Genomic DNA, 15897 nt, shown 5'->3' on the forward strand with positions numbered 1-15897 from the left:
GTAACCACACTACAAATCAAAGCTGTGTGAATGACAGCCTTCTGATGCTTGGGCCATCCTCTGGAGTGGAGTAGCTGCGTGCCCGGAGCCTCTCCCCCTGCCCTGCCCCGCCCCTGCATTCTTGGGCATCTGGGTGAGCAGGATATTGAACTTGGCAAGGAGGGCAGGTGGTTATACAATGGATGCAGCGGTGATCTGTGCTCTTGTTGCCTTTCCTGCAGCTACACCAGACACTTGATCATGTTCATTTGCTCCCCCATTAGCCTCAGCATCTTCTCCTGCATGGTATGATCACGCTCACTGAATGCTTTCCTGGCCTCTGCCACCGAATGCCTTCATGCATTCAGCTGGGCCCCGTCAGTGCGGGAGGACTGCATGAGCTCGGAAAACATGTCATCGCAAGTGCGGTTTTTTTCACCTTCGAATCTGCGATAACCTCAGGGATGGAGATGATATGGGGAGCATTGAAATATTTGCACCTCCAGGGGGGATAAAAAAGAAGAGACATTTCTGAGAACAAAAGGGAGACTCTTCCACAGTGAATCAAGCAATTCACAGCAGACATCAAATGTGCTTTAGGTACAAGATCGCATTTTGCCTTTTATATTGAGTGCCTGCTGGTATGGTGACACATCACACACAGCTGGGCAACAGAATTCGGTTTCCAGGCACCCATGGTAAGCCAAAGGGTCTGTGGGGTTGGCTTCTTCCGCCTTCATAACATGTGGGAATGGTTTCAAACTGCAGCACCTCCTTTCCCATAGCAAGCAAGGCCGGTTGGGTTTACCGTTTAAAAGGAGGGGCTGCGGTTTTGGGGTGGATGTGCATCACACCCCTCCCCCCACAATGTGGCTATTCTCCGGGATGATCCCTTTTAGCCAAGCGCAAAAGACCAGCATGAACGAGGCCCTTTTACAGTTCCCTTACAAAAATTCCCCTATTTCAACTAGGTGACCATGGATGATTTCACTCTCCTGAGGCTGACACAGAAAGATAAAGTCCTCGGGATGATGTCCCTCTGGGTTCCTGACCGGGACGTCGGTTATTCCTTCCCCTGAGAATCCACCCTTAAGATTGGAGACTGGCCACTTCCCAGGGCTTTGGGAGATGAGTCAGAGCTGCGGGACACCAGTGTGGTGCTGAGGTGGGCTAGCTACTGCTCTCATTTACCGGGTGCAGGGCAGGAGTAACTCTACTGAATTCAATGGGGTTTCTCCTGATTTTTCTGTGGAATATTCCAGCTGCTGGGGGTGGTTCTAACAGGGTTCCCACGCCCAGGAAAGACAGAGCCTGCTCCCTTCCCCCACCTCGAGGAGCTGCAATCAGCTGTTTGTAATGTACCAGCAGCTTCCTCCCCCATGCGAAGGCTGCAGTGTCTGGAGGTGGGCTGGAGCAGGGAGGTGTTTCTGACATGCAAGGCTCCACTTTCCCTCCACGTTCTTCATTGCTGTGTAGGTGGAATTGGACTGAGCTCCCCTCTGATGTGGAGAGATGAGCTGGGGGAACAGACTCCAGGAACTGACTGTGTTTCCGGAAGCACCTACTGTGCCTAGGAACTCAGCAGAGGGAACTGCTTTGTCAAAGTGATCCCTTTTGGGCGGGCGTTGGGTTACAAATCACTCTAGTAGGGAGTGCAGGGGAATGGCATGTTGTCACCCTGATTGTGTGAGGACAGGGCAGCAGAACTGTGCTTACCTGCCCCGATTGACGCTCACTCACTAAGCAGGGGGGTGGGGATGACAAATCCCCATGACAGTGAGAGAGAGAAAGAGAGAGGGTGGGGACAGGTGATCGCCATATTTGGGGTCAGGAAGGAATTTTCCTCCAGGGTAGATTGGCAGAGGCCCTGGAGGTTTTTCGCCTTCCTCCTGCAGCATCGGGCAGGGGTCGCTTGCTGGAGGATTCTCTGCGACTTGAAGTCTTTAAATCATTATTTGGGGACTTCAACAGCTGAGTCAAGGGAGAGAATTATTCCAGCTTTTGTGGCATGCATCATGCGGGAAGTCAGACTAGATGATCATAATGGTCCCTTCTGACCTTAAAGTCTGAGTCTATGAGGTGTCTGTACCCGGGGGTGTGGGCTCTCCCTAAAGAGTCCCAGATGCCATTTGACCCTCTCTCTCCTCACTGTGTAAAGGCAGAGCTGATCAGACACACTGGAGAGTCCTTGTTTTGTTAAGTGATCGCTGGAGCTGAAATCACTGATAGCCAGGTCTAGCCGCTGAGCCTTAGGGCCCATCTACACTTAACATGCTGCATCGGCACAGCTGCACCGAGGCAATTGTGCCGCTGTGGTGCTATAATGGAGACGCTCTAAGCTGACAGGAGAGAGCTTCTCCCATCAGTGTAGTTAATCCACCTCCCTGAGAGGCGGTAGCTGTGTCGATGGGAGAAGCTCTCCTGCCAACACAGTAGTGTCTACACAGGGGGTCAGGTTGGTATAACTACTGTGGAAGTAGAGAAAGAACTGACAGGGATTTGAAGGGGATTTCCTATTTAAACAGTCCCCTTGTGAGAGCAAGAGTCAGACTAGCTGTTACGCTAATAACATGAGATTTGTAGAAGTGAGGATTGTGTGAGGTGAGTGGGAAAGAGCTGTATGAGAAGTTGTTGAGACCTTGGGTTAGATAAGTATGGAATGTAGACCATAGTCTAAATTGTTGAGGAAAATAAGATATCAGGATGACATATGTATAAACAAAATACAGCTGTCACCCTTTGATACATACAATAATGGGTATAAATACTTGCTGTAATTGTTTACCTGGTGAGAGACCTGTTCTGCTATCTCCCACCACATAATTGCTAGAGAAAATAAAGTATCTGACTTGCTGCACCCAGTCTGAGAGTGAGAACTCTGTTTTTCTCCGACACTACGTCGCACAGGGGGCGGGGGTGTGTGGATTTTTCTTCCCTCTGAGCAACATAATTATACCAATGGAGGTCTGTAGGTCAGACCAGACCTCAGTTGTACACATGGTGGTGGCAGCAGCAGCCGAGGCATTTCTCAATGCCATCTACCCTCCGGCGGGAGTTGAACTCACATGAACGCTCTAAACTCTGGACCTTCGCCGACCAAAGACTGCAACTGTGAATGGGGTGCAGGGGAGGGAAAGGGTAAAGGCAGGTTAAAGGAGACTTTTTTGGACTTTCACACTGCAAGGGGAGAAACTGAGGCAAAAGACACTGCCCAATATATTCTAGGATAGGTGTTTGCTCATGGCTAAGGCTACAATTATGTCACGGACATGAGGCCTTTCCCCTCCAATTAGCTCTGTCCCCCAATAATTCCCACCCTAGAACTGACCAGGGAGCGCCATAGCCTGATAGGGGAGGCAGGCAACAGGGCACCCCTCAGGACGCTTGCACTGGGCCCTAGCTGGCAAGACCCCGATGCCCGGGCCCGTCTCTTCCCCAAGGGACTTGGCTGCGTTGCTTATCTTCTCTGTGGAAGGGGAGGACTTTGAAGGGGGGCAGTGGTGGTGTGGGACCCCAGAGCTCCAACATCAGTGGTTGCTGAGCTGAACTTGCCTCCTCATTTTGTCAGAATATTTTTAGTGAAAGTCAGGACAAGCGACAGGCTTCTGTGAATTGTTGTTTATTGCCTGCGACCTGGCTGTGAATTTTATTAAAAATATCTTAGCGTTACTCACGGTCACAAGCTTTCAAATTGTGGTTGTGGTGTTTCCCAGATTACTGCCAGGTTCCTTTCCCATTTTTATTAAAAGTTGTCTTTGTTATACACAGACTCAGAGCTTGTGAGAGGGGATCTATTGCCTCTTAGAGGCGCCTGGGGTGGTCTGAAGTTTTCCCAGATTACTGGGTGTGGGGGTGACAGGTTCAGTCACAGAGACCACTTGGGATTGTCACCTGATGTGCTGAAATTACCTCTGGGCGTGTTGTCCCTGCCAGCTTGGGACTCCAGATCCCTGCCTTTTTGAGCCAGACATGCTGGCATGCTGCAACACAGACCCAGGTCTGGGCCACACCCCCATAGCTGCAGACTTTAACTAAAAACAGCTCAGCAGGTTATCTGTCTCCAGCTCCCAGACACCCAGCTCCCAATGGGATCCAAGCCCCAAATACATCCGTTTTATTTTGTATAAAGCTTATACAGGGTAAATTCGTAAACTGTTCACCCTCCGTATCACTGAAACAGAGATATGCACAGCTGTTTGCTCCTCCAGTTATTAATCACTTACTCTGGGTTTTATAATTAATAAAATCACTTTTGTTTATTAATAAGAGTAGGATTTCAGTGGTTTCAAGTAATAACAGCCAGAACAAAGTAAGTTACAAAGCAACAAAGTAAGTCATAAAACAAAACATGCAAGTCTAAGCCTAATTACAGGTAATATCTCACCCTCAAAGATGTTCCAATAAGCTTCTTTCACAGACTAGACTCCTTCCTAGTCTGGGCCCAATCCTTTCCACTGGTACGGTCTTTGTTAGATCTAGCAGACATCTCAGATGGTAAGCAGGGTTTTTCTCATGACTGGCAGCCCTTTGTCCTGCTCCACCCCCTTTTATAGCTTTGACACAAGTTGGGAATCTTTTGTCTCTCTGGGTCCCCACCCCTCCTTCTAAATGGAAAAGTACCAGATTTAAGATGGATTTCATTATCAGGGGACATGGTCACATGTCACTGTAAGACCCCCAGTCTCCATTCCCCATGGGCTGGCCCACACGTACACAGGGAGGCTTTCAAGTAACTAAGACCATTTACAACTGATTGTTTCTGGAGCATCCTTAATGGCCTCCACTTAATATGTTTACATCAGTGATACAAGTTTATATCTTATTCTCCTAACTCCAGATATAGAAATAATACATGAGAACAAACAGGATGAACACACTTAGTAGATTACAAGCTTTCTAAAGACCCCATACAAGGGCTATTTAGAGTAAAGCATATTCCAGTTGTCTCATATTCATAAGCATATTTCCATAAAGCATATGGAGTGCAACATCACAGGGGGCTCCAGCCAGCTCTAATTTGTATTGGAACCCCTACATATTGAACCCGGCCCTGGTTGATGCCGACTCCACCTGGCAGAAGGGTTACACCTGGCAAGAAAAGCAGAAAAATGACAATAGGTTCCAAGGCCACTGAGAGTGTAATGTGCAAACTGGCGGGTTGTCTCTGGGAGGTGACACACAAAGCCCCTGGAGCCTGACCCATAGGGATAATGGAGCCAAGGGAAATTCTTCACGGTGCTGACTGCTCATTGGGGATGATCCGTCTGCACTGACAAGGTTTCAATCCCAGGGGACAATCTGATCTATTCAGATCATTACACTGCAAGAGCCAATGCCTGCCTAGCCCACAGTGAGTGACCCCTGGAGCTCCCAGGAGAGCCAAGGGAAGGGAACGCGGAGGTGCCAGGACAGGCCATTCTGTTCTGGTGCCTAAGACATCTAGGGTACGCCTCGATAGTGACCGACTCTCACTAACACTTGCAGTGACGTTCCCAGCTGGCTCATAACCAATCCTGCATCATTTGAGGGCAAATCACCTTTACAGCAGTGATGAGACCCAGCTAGAGATGCCTGTTTCACAGGCTGGTACTGGAACAGAGCAGAGGACCTCTTACCGTCTTGGCGCTGGTGGTGGGGACAGCAGACATGGATAGATCGGATGTCTGAGATTTTGTGCTGTACGTTCGGAATCTCTTGATCCATCTCCTGTACTCCTCTCTCACCTGGAGAGTGAGGGACACGGTCACTGCACTATGTAACTAATGCTGAGAAGATCAGAGATGGCCACCGCGAGGCCGGTGAAGGTGCTGGGTGGGCACTGATGGGCCGTGGGCATTACCTGGCGATTGAGGAGACAGTGCACCAGGAAGATGAAGGCTCCCTGCAGGCTGTTGATGATGGTGAAAAAATACGCCATGACCGTGGCTGCTGGGCCGACTTGGAGGAGACCAAGGCTCCATGTGCAGCCCAGAATGAAGAGCTGGGCGATGGCTTTAAAGGTCAGTAACCTGGATAAAGGCAGATGGAGAGATCCCGTTACAATAACCCTATGGAGAGCGATTGGGACAAGAGGATCTGGGCAAAGTGGGGTGCAGCTACTGACCCTGGCTTTCCTGTGTGGGACAGGGTTACTGTCAATGCAAACACTATGGGAATTCGTTCCTATGGATCCTAGATATGTTGTTCCCCTCCTGCAATCCCTCACACCCTCCCGGTGCCATGGACCCTCCAAACCAAGGCATCTGACCCTCCAGGATTGTTTTGTTGCCATCTCACCTGTGGTCTCTGAGGGTGGACACACCTGCATTGAGGGAAGAGAGTCTGTTTCTCAGGATCCACAGGGTCAGGGCAAAGAACATTATATTTATCTGTGGGATGAGTGGGAAATATTTCCTGTAAAACATCCCATCCGGACCCGGTGACTCCAGCTGAGGCCGAGAACGATCCCAGGGGACCGAGCCGAACACTGCAGAACCGGGGACTGCTCATTTCCGGTGGGAATCATCCCCTCTCCTGTAATATCCTCTCGCAGCGCTCGGTCCCTCCGCATGCATGGAGCTGACAGCACAGCCAGGGCTGAGATGGATCAATGGGATCACAGAGGCCAGATGCTGCTCAGAGTTAAACATAGAGCCTCTCCAGTGGAGTCAGTAGTCATCTGGGGTTTACACTGGTAACTGAGAGCAGGATCTGGCTCAGAGATTCCAGATCCTGCCTCTAGAATACTTCCTGCCACTTTCAGGCTGTAACAAATTCCACCCTCCCCCACCCCAACTTCCCCAGGGGGTAGGGAGGAATATGTATGGACATTTGTTCCCCTCCTACAAAACCACTGCAGAGTGTAGCCCTCTCCCTTCCTCGTTCCTTGGGTCATTAACTAGACTAGACCAAACTCTTGCTGTCTTCACTTGGCAAAACTCCTACTGACGTCCATGGGAGCTGTGCCCAAGTAAAGGCTGTAGGCCTGGGGATACAGCACAGGAACTAATCCCTGGACTGACCACAGCAGATGAGCCAGGTGGGATCTAACTGGGTCTTTCCTTGTGTTTTATGGGCCACATTCTCCTCCCTGCTTCACTGAAATCAATGGGGTCACAGAGGTGAGAGGAGAATGGGGCCCTGTGGTTCTGGGAGGTACCCACCAGGATTATGGCAGAGACTGGACCCAGGAAGCTCCAATTAAATCCTCTCTCCGGGCTGAGCCAGCAGCTAGAGGGAGGGAGGAAGAAGAAGGTGACATTAATGGGATTACTGCCCTTTTTCAGCCCCGGGGGCAGAGAGGGGGTGTCACGGGGCAGCTGGCTCTCAAAAGCGAGATGGATCTCAGCCTGCCTGTGACATGGCTGACTCTCTTGCGGGCAGCAGGCAAACACCCCCCCCCATGTACCTCAGCACCTCCTGCTTCCAGCCCCCACTTCCTCTTCCACCTCCTCAAATGACCCTTTCTGGTGGATGGGCGCAGTATTGCTGGAGGGCCAGACATGCAGCGGATGGACATTGGCCTCGCTGCACTGAAGGAAGTGGAGCTGCCCTGATTTACACCAGAAGAGGATCTAGCCTGGGGTGTCTAGAACACGCCACGCCCTGTTTTAGTGAGTCGCTCACTTTAGAGAGGGGATCCTCAGGGATTTGCACACGGGAAGAAGGTGCATTTGTTTCCTACCCACCAGCCCACAAACCCAGCCTGGGAGCTGGGAGTCAAGCTGGGATCTTTCTGGCTTGTTCTTCCACATCATCAGTGGGGTGAGGAGTGCAGATGTCTGACAGGTGGGCAACTCAACTACAGCACTCGGGGCGGCTTAGTGTCCCTGGGGATGGGAAGGGTCCCAGGGGGACATTCAGCTCCCAGGCAGGGTGAGCCGGGAAATCTTGGTTCAAGTCAGACCTGGGGTGAGCCGGACAAGCGCATGGAAGCCACATCCCAGCTCCCCTTCGGGATGGGCGCTGCACGTACTGTTTGGAAGTTTCGTAGCCGTCAGGATTCACCGCTGCAGAAATAGCCACCACCAGGGCTGGGAATCCGTAGCCGAACGGGTACATGAATCTCTTCTTGAACCGGCTGGCGCTGGTGTAATTCACGACCTGCAGGTTCCTGACGGTGAGGAAGAGGTGCAGCCCCTCCAGGAACATCCAGGAGAAGCAGGCCAGGAAGAGGTAGTGTAGGAGCCCAGCAATGACAGCACACGCCACCTGGGGGAGACAGAGAGCCCAGGGACATTGCGGTGGGGAAGGGAAATGCTGAGTATGGGGGAGACCTGCCGGGGGGGGAGGGGGGGGCGCGGGTCACACCGGGATTCTTGTTAGCAGAGGTCTCCAGTTTTAGCACTCCGTGACCCAGGGACGGCAAGTTCCTCGGTCTATGGAGGGTCCTGCGGTTGCACATTGCTGATGCAGGAAGGGAGCAGAGATTAGTGGTTAGAGCAGGGGAGCAGGGCTCAGGGTAGCCAGGTTTTGTTCCCAGCCTTGCCACGGTGTCCCTGGGTGACCACGGGGAAGTCACGTAGGAGAGGAATTGAGGCACAGGGAGACTGTGACATAGAGAGAGAACTGGCTGAACTCGAGGGGTTGGGGACACTCAGACCCTGTGTCCAGTGTGAAGGGGCCTAACGGGGTTGAAACATCTCCCCGGGAATCCCCTGTGTCCTGCACAGCCCAGAATCCAGGGATCACAAAGGGGTTCAAACCACACACCCCAGCCCTGCTGGAGGAACAGAGCAGGGGAGAATCAGGCCGTACCGGACTGCCGGTGCGTGTCACTGGGGTGAGGAAGAGCAGGTCGGCCAGGAAGAGGCAGAGGCAGAGCTGCAGATGGAGGGAGGTGCTGACGTTGCGGATGGAGCGGCAGAGGAGGAAGGTGAGGATGGCGAGGAAGAGGCACGGTAGGGAGAGGGTCAGTCCCACGTAGGTGATGATGGTCAGTGGGTAACTCCCCTGTAACACAGCAAAGGGAGAATCACCAGTGACCCCAGCCCAGCCCCCTGGGTTCCGACTCAGCCTTTTCCGCAGCAAAGCCCCAAGTCTCTCCAGGGAGAGCTTTGCCCACGGCTCAGTGCGGAGCTCAGGGTCCAGACCCATATCAGATCCAGGGCCCCGCCTGCCGGTGGGAAATGGGTTTACTCCGGGAGGAATCTGGAGTGACTCCTGCTCTGCTGGGGAGGATTGAAGGGAAGAGCAGAACCAGGCCAGCCCCGAGGTCCCAGCGAGGGCCGCGCCTACCTCCAGCTCATAGAAGGCCATGAGCACGGCGAAGCTGGCCAGGTGGTTGAACTGGCAGCGGGTGATGGTGGTGTTCAACTTCTGCAGGGTGCAGCCGTGGTTGGCCCAGCGCCTGCTGCCAGGCTCCCAGTAGGCGCAGAGGAGGCGCAGGTCGGTCTTGTTCTCCTGGGGACAGAGAGACACTTTGTGCATGGGGGGGCAGGAGCGGGGTGGAGGGCTGGCTGGGGCCGCACAGGGGGCAGGACTCCCAATCCCTGAGAGGGCAGGTCGGGGGGGTACAAGGGGCTGGGCTGGGGGCACAGAGCATCAGTTTGTCCCTGGGTGGGAGGCGGATTTACCAGCTGACCCGGGTAGGGGGGTGTTACTAGAGATGGGCCCAGCTCTCCCTCCCAGCGCCCCAGGCTCTCCTCCCCTCATGCCCAGCCGAGGGGCTCACCGGCACCGGGTGGCTGAAGCGGATGCTGATGGAGAGGCCGAGTGCCTGGGGGTTCGGGTCACTGATGAAGGCCGACACCACCGGAGACAGCACACGGTAGCTGGGCCGCTCCGGCTCCTGCGCCCACTTCCCCATCTGGCCAATCTCATTCCACTCGGGCGCCTCCACCAGCCCAGCACCATCCAGGAGGGGGCTCATCCCCTGGTATGTCAGCAGCCCGGCCAGCGTGAAGCCTGCGAGAGACAGAGGAGATGGATGAAATAGGGGGCAGGAGGGGCACTGGGGCAGACTGGTGCCAGGGGTGCTGTGCTGCTGGGGTGCTGCCCCCCATGCCCTAGCCGTGCCCATTGCTATACACACCCCAGCCTTGTGCTAGGGGGTGTTGTGCTGTTGCTCCCAATGCCCTGGCCGTGCCCATCGCTATACACACCCCAGCACAGGCGATGACCACATACCTTCATTTTCCTGCCCTGGGGCTCTGGTCCAGTTTAATTCCATCTGCGTCTTGCTCTGCTGCAGCGTCACGGTCTCCTGGCTCTGGTTCCCAGCCTGCCTGACCGCCAGCCCCAGCTCTGCAACCACAATGCCGGCCAGGGCTCACAACAGAGACATGGAGAGGAAGCCTGTAGCCAGGCAAGGTGCTTTCCTGGCTGTGGGGAAAGTTCCCAGCTATTCCAGTCCCAGCCTCTCCCAGCAGGGGGCGCTGTGGGGAGTGGGGCAGGAGCACTGGCTGTAGGGGGGAGCGCCCATCTTCCAGCAGGGGGCGCTGTGGGGAGTGGGGCGGGAGCACTGACTGTAGGGGAGAGCGCCCATCTTCCAGCAGGGGGCGCTGTGGGGAGCAGGGCGGAACCACCGTCTGTGGGGGGGGGAAGCTCCCATCTCCCAGCAGGGGTCACTGTGGGGAGTGGGACGGGAGCATAGGCTGCGGGTGATAAAAGCCCAACTGGAAATACTGGGACCGCGTGGGCAGGTGCTGACCTGTGCCGTTGGTGGATGCGATGCTGATCGTGCTGTCAGGCAGGGTCAGGGCCAGTGTTCTCAGCAGCTTCTCCACTGTGGCCATCAGCTCCGTCGCAATCCGGTGTCTCCACTCCACGCTCTCGCTCTGCTGCCCGACCAGATTTATCTTTTTCTCCAGAATGTCCAAGAAGCCCTGGCCAAACCAACGTGGGGGGTGTTGGTGTCACAGTGCCTGAGCCCCAGCCGCTCACCCCATTCCCATATTGCTAGTCCTCCACTGCCTTCCCACAATCCCCCTGAAATTAAAGAGAAGTTCTCCTGCAATTGACATCGCTGCCTGGGAGGTCAGACTAGATGATCACAATGGTCCCATCTAGCCTGGGAACCTAGGAGAGCAGCTTCTTGGACACAGAGCCCACCTGAGAGGCAGGCGTGGGAATTTCTGGGCAGTGCTGCTGTTTATTTATCTCTTGCTCCAGGCACTGCATCCCTATAGATCGCCCTGAGACTAGATCCGAGTAGGAGCAGCGATTCCTCCCCCTAACGGGAACAAACCCAGCAAGGCCCCGAAATTTGGCTTGGCACCTGCAGCTTCTTTTCGGCGTTCTGAGAGTTTATCTGCTTCAGCTCCTCCAGCGCCGCCTTGCAGAGACGTCCCACCTGTGCCGGGAAGCTGCCCAGAACATTCTGCAAAACAAGGCCCAGGCCTGGCTCAGGAAAAGAGATCACAGACTCGCAGCCCACCTCCCCCCGTCCCGAGAGGCTCCCTCGGCTCAGAAGCCGGGCGCCAGAGGGAGCGCGGGCAATGCCCCGTCTGGCCCCTAGGGGGTGCCCGGCGTTTGCAAGGGATGGGGGGGACGGCAGTTGCAAGCTGAAGCGAGTTGCAGCAGCCTGATGCTGCAGATCCTGGAGGGTGAGAATCACCCCGGGGCAAAGGCCTAGGCCGTGGCTGGACTGCAGGGGCTCCAGGGACTGGCCACTGGCTCTTTGCCCAGGGGCGAGTTTGGCCCCAGAATCCTCGTGGGGCGAGATCAGTGAAAAGCAACGTGGCATGAAAGGGGAATCGGGGTCTATCCCCCCGAGGTCTGTGCCCCACTCACCTTGGCTTCGGCAGAGTTGTCACCATCCAGCAGCCAGGGGCAGGTGAGCTCTGGGGATGGAAAGGGAGGACGAGTGAGAGATGGGTGGGGGAAATGTGGGGTCTGTCTGGGTAGGTGCATGCACCAGAGCCAGGCACAGAGAGCAGGACTCATTTCCTCCAGCAGGTGGCAGCAGGGACACACAGAGCAGGACTCACGCCCCCTAGGAGGGGGCAGTAGGGGCACACAGAGCAGGACTCATTCCCTCCAGCAGGGGTGACAGCAGTCCCCCCCACTCCCCCCAGCAGGGATATACCCAGCCCATGTCAGTGATATGGGTGTAATAGATCCTCTCCCAGCAGGGGGAGCAGTGAACCCCCCCACACACACACTCAGCCCCACACATGTGCACAGCCCCTTGTTCCCATCCTCTGCCCACAAGCCGGTCTCTGTGAAAGAAACTGTCCCCCCTCCCCATCCTAGGGGGACTGAGCTGCACTGGGGTGGGACGGGGGCTGTGGAATCATTCCAGCCTTATCACCACTCATAGAATCATAGACTCATAGAATATCAGGGTTGGAAGGGACCTCAAGAGGTCATCTAGTCCAACTCCCTGCTCAAAGCAGGACCAATTCCCAACTAAATCATCCCAGCCAGGGCTTTGTCAAGCCAGACCTTAAAAACCTCTAAGGAAGGAGACTCCATCACCTCCCTAGGTAACCCAATCCAGTGCTTCACCACCCTCCTAGTGAAATAGTGTTTCCTAATATCCAACCTAGACCTCCCCCACTGCAACTTGAGACCATTGCCCTCAACCCTCTCCCCCAGCTGTGGGTGGTTCTGGTGTGTGTTGGTGGGGCAGTGAATCCATCAGGGAGCCCCGGGCTGGCCCCACAGTGGCCTCTAGACACAGACTGTGCCACCTGCTGACATCTTCCCAAGGCAGAGAATCCAGCCGTGCAGCAGGAATGCAGGCTCTGCTGGGGGAGGGGGAGAGACGCCCGGCCCCTGGCTGCCCTGCTCACCCCCCCCACCCCCCGCGGGAGGTGAGGGCCTGGAGGCTGAGCTCCCCGAGCCAGGGCTGAGACCCAGAGGGACCCCATCCATGGGGGGCAGGGGGGCTGGCGCATCATCCCAGACCAGTTCCCAGCTCTCTGCTCCCTTGTAACCCCAGGCCCTGCCCAGCCCCCCAGGTGCCTCCTCCATGCCCCCAGCGGCAGGACCCACCTTCGCACAGGGTCGTGTTTTTGTTGGAGGGGACGTAGCCGGCCCGGCACTCACACCGGTACCTTCCGTAGGTGTTGATACACGTGGCGTTGGGGCCGCAGATATCTGGGGTCTTGCGGCACTCGTCGATGTCTGAGAAGGGATAGTGGGGAGGGGGTCACACAGCAGAGCTGGGGGCACATTAGGGGGTGAATGACCATGGAGGCACCTCCCACCGATAGCAGGGGGCGTGGTCTGTCGGTCAGTCTGTCTGCTCCATCTAACCCCCCCCTTCAATTCTCCTTTCTTCCCTCATATTGGCAGGGCCCCAATCCCTGTGGCACAACCCCTCCCCCACCACCCAGATCAGGGGCCCAACCTTTTCCAGACCAGGACCCTGCGATCCCCTCCCTGCACCAGCCCTGACAGAGGAGGGTTAAGGGGGGGGAGCGATCAGCTAGTTAAGCTGCAAAGGGGAAGTGACTTAGGCTGCGTGCAGGGCGCTAGCTAGAAGGAAGCTTGCCTTGGAGGGGACAGGTGGGGCTTCTCTACAGCCCGAGGGCTGGGCCCAGTGGTGGGGGCCTGAGGCAAGGGGGGCTAGGAAGCCCCGAGGAGGGGCTAGGAGTCCTGGAGGAAGGGTTTCACTAACAGGCATAGGAAAGGGGTCTGACTTTGAAAGGCTCCCGCAGAATGGGGATCACAGCGTGACCTGGCCGGACAGCCGAGTCCCGGGGCAGCCACGACTCCGGGAGCTACAATTATAGAATATCAGGGTTGGGAGGGACCTCAGGAGATCATCTAATCCAACCATCTGCTCAAAGCAGGACCAATCCCCAACTAAATCATCCCAGCCAGGGCTTTGTCAAGCCTGACCTTAAACACCTCTAAGGAAGGAGATTCCAGCACCTCCCTAGGTAACCCATTCCAATGCTTCACCACCCTCCTAGTGGAAGCATTTTTCCTAATATCCAACCTACACCTCCCCCACTACAACTTGAGGCCATTACTCCTTGCTCTGTCATCTGCTAACTGAGAACAGTCTAGATCCATCCTCTTTGGAATCCCCCTTGAGGTAGTTGAAAGCAGCTATCAAATCCCCCCTCATTCTTCTCTTCTGCAAACTAAACAATCCCAGTTCCCTCAGCCTCTCCTCATAAGTCATTTGCTCCAGCCCCCTAATCATTTTTGTTGCCCTCCGCCGGACTCTTTCCAATTTTTCCACATCCTTCTTGTAATGTGGGGCCCAAACCTGGACACAGTACTCCAGATGAGGTCTCACCAATGCCGAACAGAGGGGAATGATGATGTCCCTCAATCTGCTGGCAATGCTCCTATTTATACAGCCCCAAATGCCATTAGCCTTGTTGGCAACAAGGGCACACTGTTGACTCATATCCAGCTTCTCGTCCACTGTAATCCCTAGGTCCTTTTCTGCAGACCTGCTGCCTAGCCATTCGGTCCCTAGTCTGTAGCAGTGAATGGGATTCTTCCGTCCTAAGTGCAGGACTCTGCACTTGTCCTTGTTGAACCTCATCAGATTTCTTTTGGCCCAATTCTGTAATTTGTCTAGGTCCCTCTGTATCCTATCCCTACCCTCCAGCATATCTACCACTCCTCCCAGTTTAGTGTCATCCGCAAACTTGCAGTGTCATCATTAATGAATGGAAGAGAAGGGGGCACTGAACTGGAGCTAGTTGCCAGAAGGGGACACCACGCTCAGTGTTACAAACCCCAGCCATTCGGAATACACCCAGCACCGCCCCTCCCATGGAGCACTAGGAGAAGGGTGGGTGGGCTGCGCCCAGGGGAGTGCAGGGGAATTGGGTGGTGTTCCTTTAAACTAGTTTCTTTGCTCTCTGGTGGCTCACGGGGGTCGATGGCAGAAGCCCGCAGACCCCCACATGCGGCCAGGCCCTGCACAGCTGGTAAACGGGTTGTTTGAAGGCAGCTGGATCCAGGGGATCCCCCTATTCCTAACACTGTGCAGTGAGCAGCGGCCCGACAACGTCCATTCCCGGACTCTGCTGTGACCCCCAGGCCCGGGGGCTCATGGAGTGAATCCACTGAGCCATCAGAAGCTAGCCAAATGCTGGAGGGCCGTGAACTCACCAGGCTGCCAACGCAGGTAGCGCCAGCTGCCAGGCAAAGGGGGATACACGGGGGATGTCGGGGCTCCATGGCGCAGCGGGGTCACTCACCCTGTGCAGGGAGTGGGGTTTTCTACCTAGGGACCCGGCATGTATGTGCAGAGACGCACTCATTCTGTCCGCTAAGCTCTCCCTGATATTCATTCATACCGCTTTTGCTTCTCATAGAAATCCTTGTGGCTAAAATCCCCTTCGCCTGGACACCAGAGGAGCTTTGTGTCTCCTGGCTCACAGCCGGGAATGCATCAGGGCTGGAAAAAATCCCTTGTTTCTTTGGCAGGAAACACAACTTTGCTCTATTATTAAACCTTTTGGAAGGTAACAGGCCTATGCCATGCCTGTGAGGGGCTCGTATGTGCCAGCCTCTAGCAAAGGCCGAGAGCCACGGAACAAGGAGATAGCAAGTTTGTCCGGGTCTAGTGGCTGGTTCCCATAAGTATAAAACAGCCTGCTACAATGACTAGCTAATAGAGTTACTCCCTTAGTACCAGCAGCCGAGATGTGTTTGGGAGGATGCTGCAGCTTCTAATGACATCCCCAATGCCCTACGCTCCTGCCTCAGGGGAATTAAGCAGCATGTCAAGAGAAATGGCAACCTTCAGTCCCCGGGCTCAGTTTCCAATGTGTAAGACAGGCTGGGAGTCAGAACAGACACTTTGCCCGGGTGTGGCGCAGAGAAAGAGCGAGACCTCAGGGCAACCTGGTTAGTTTCCCCCTCCAGGCATGCGGGTTAGTGTCAGAGATCCTGGGTAAGCTCAGTGACCGTGCATTAACAGCATCGCCAATGCCAAGCAATCAATAAAAGCCCCAAACCGTGAGCCAGGCTGCTGAAAAGTCATGAGATTGGTTTAAAAATCATGAGATTTTTAAAAAA

The 15897-nt window shown here is 54.9% G+C and overlaps 1 protein-coding gene across 1 annotated transcript; it reads right to left on the reverse strand.

Annotated features, from left to right (window-relative positions):
- Positions 1-5061: 5061 nt before the first annotated feature.
- Positions 5062-14479, reverse strand: LOC135977172 (adhesion G protein-coupled receptor E2-like). The gene is made up of 14 exons (XM_065576463.1): positions 14470-14479; positions 12898-13029; positions 11692-11741; positions 11177-11278; positions 10610-10784; positions 10087-10203; positions 9632-9864; positions 8716-9360; positions 7934-8169; positions 7122-7188; positions 6256-6347; positions 5819-5987; positions 5595-5702; positions 5062-5067 (listed from the first exon to the last, which is right to left on the reverse strand). The coding sequence occupies exons 1-14, from the start codon at positions 14477-14479 to the stop codon at positions 5062-5064; spliced, it is 2142 nt and encodes a 713-aa protein (XP_065432535.1).
- Positions 14480-15897: the final 1418 nt, after the last annotated feature.

The sequence above is a fragment of the Chrysemys picta genome, chromosome 22, assembly GCF_011386835.1.
Source record: "Chrysemys picta bellii isolate R12L10 chromosome 22, ASM1138683v2, whole genome shotgun sequence".
NCBI classification, from domain to species: Eukaryota; Metazoa; Chordata; order Testudines; family Emydidae; genus Chrysemys; species Chrysemys picta.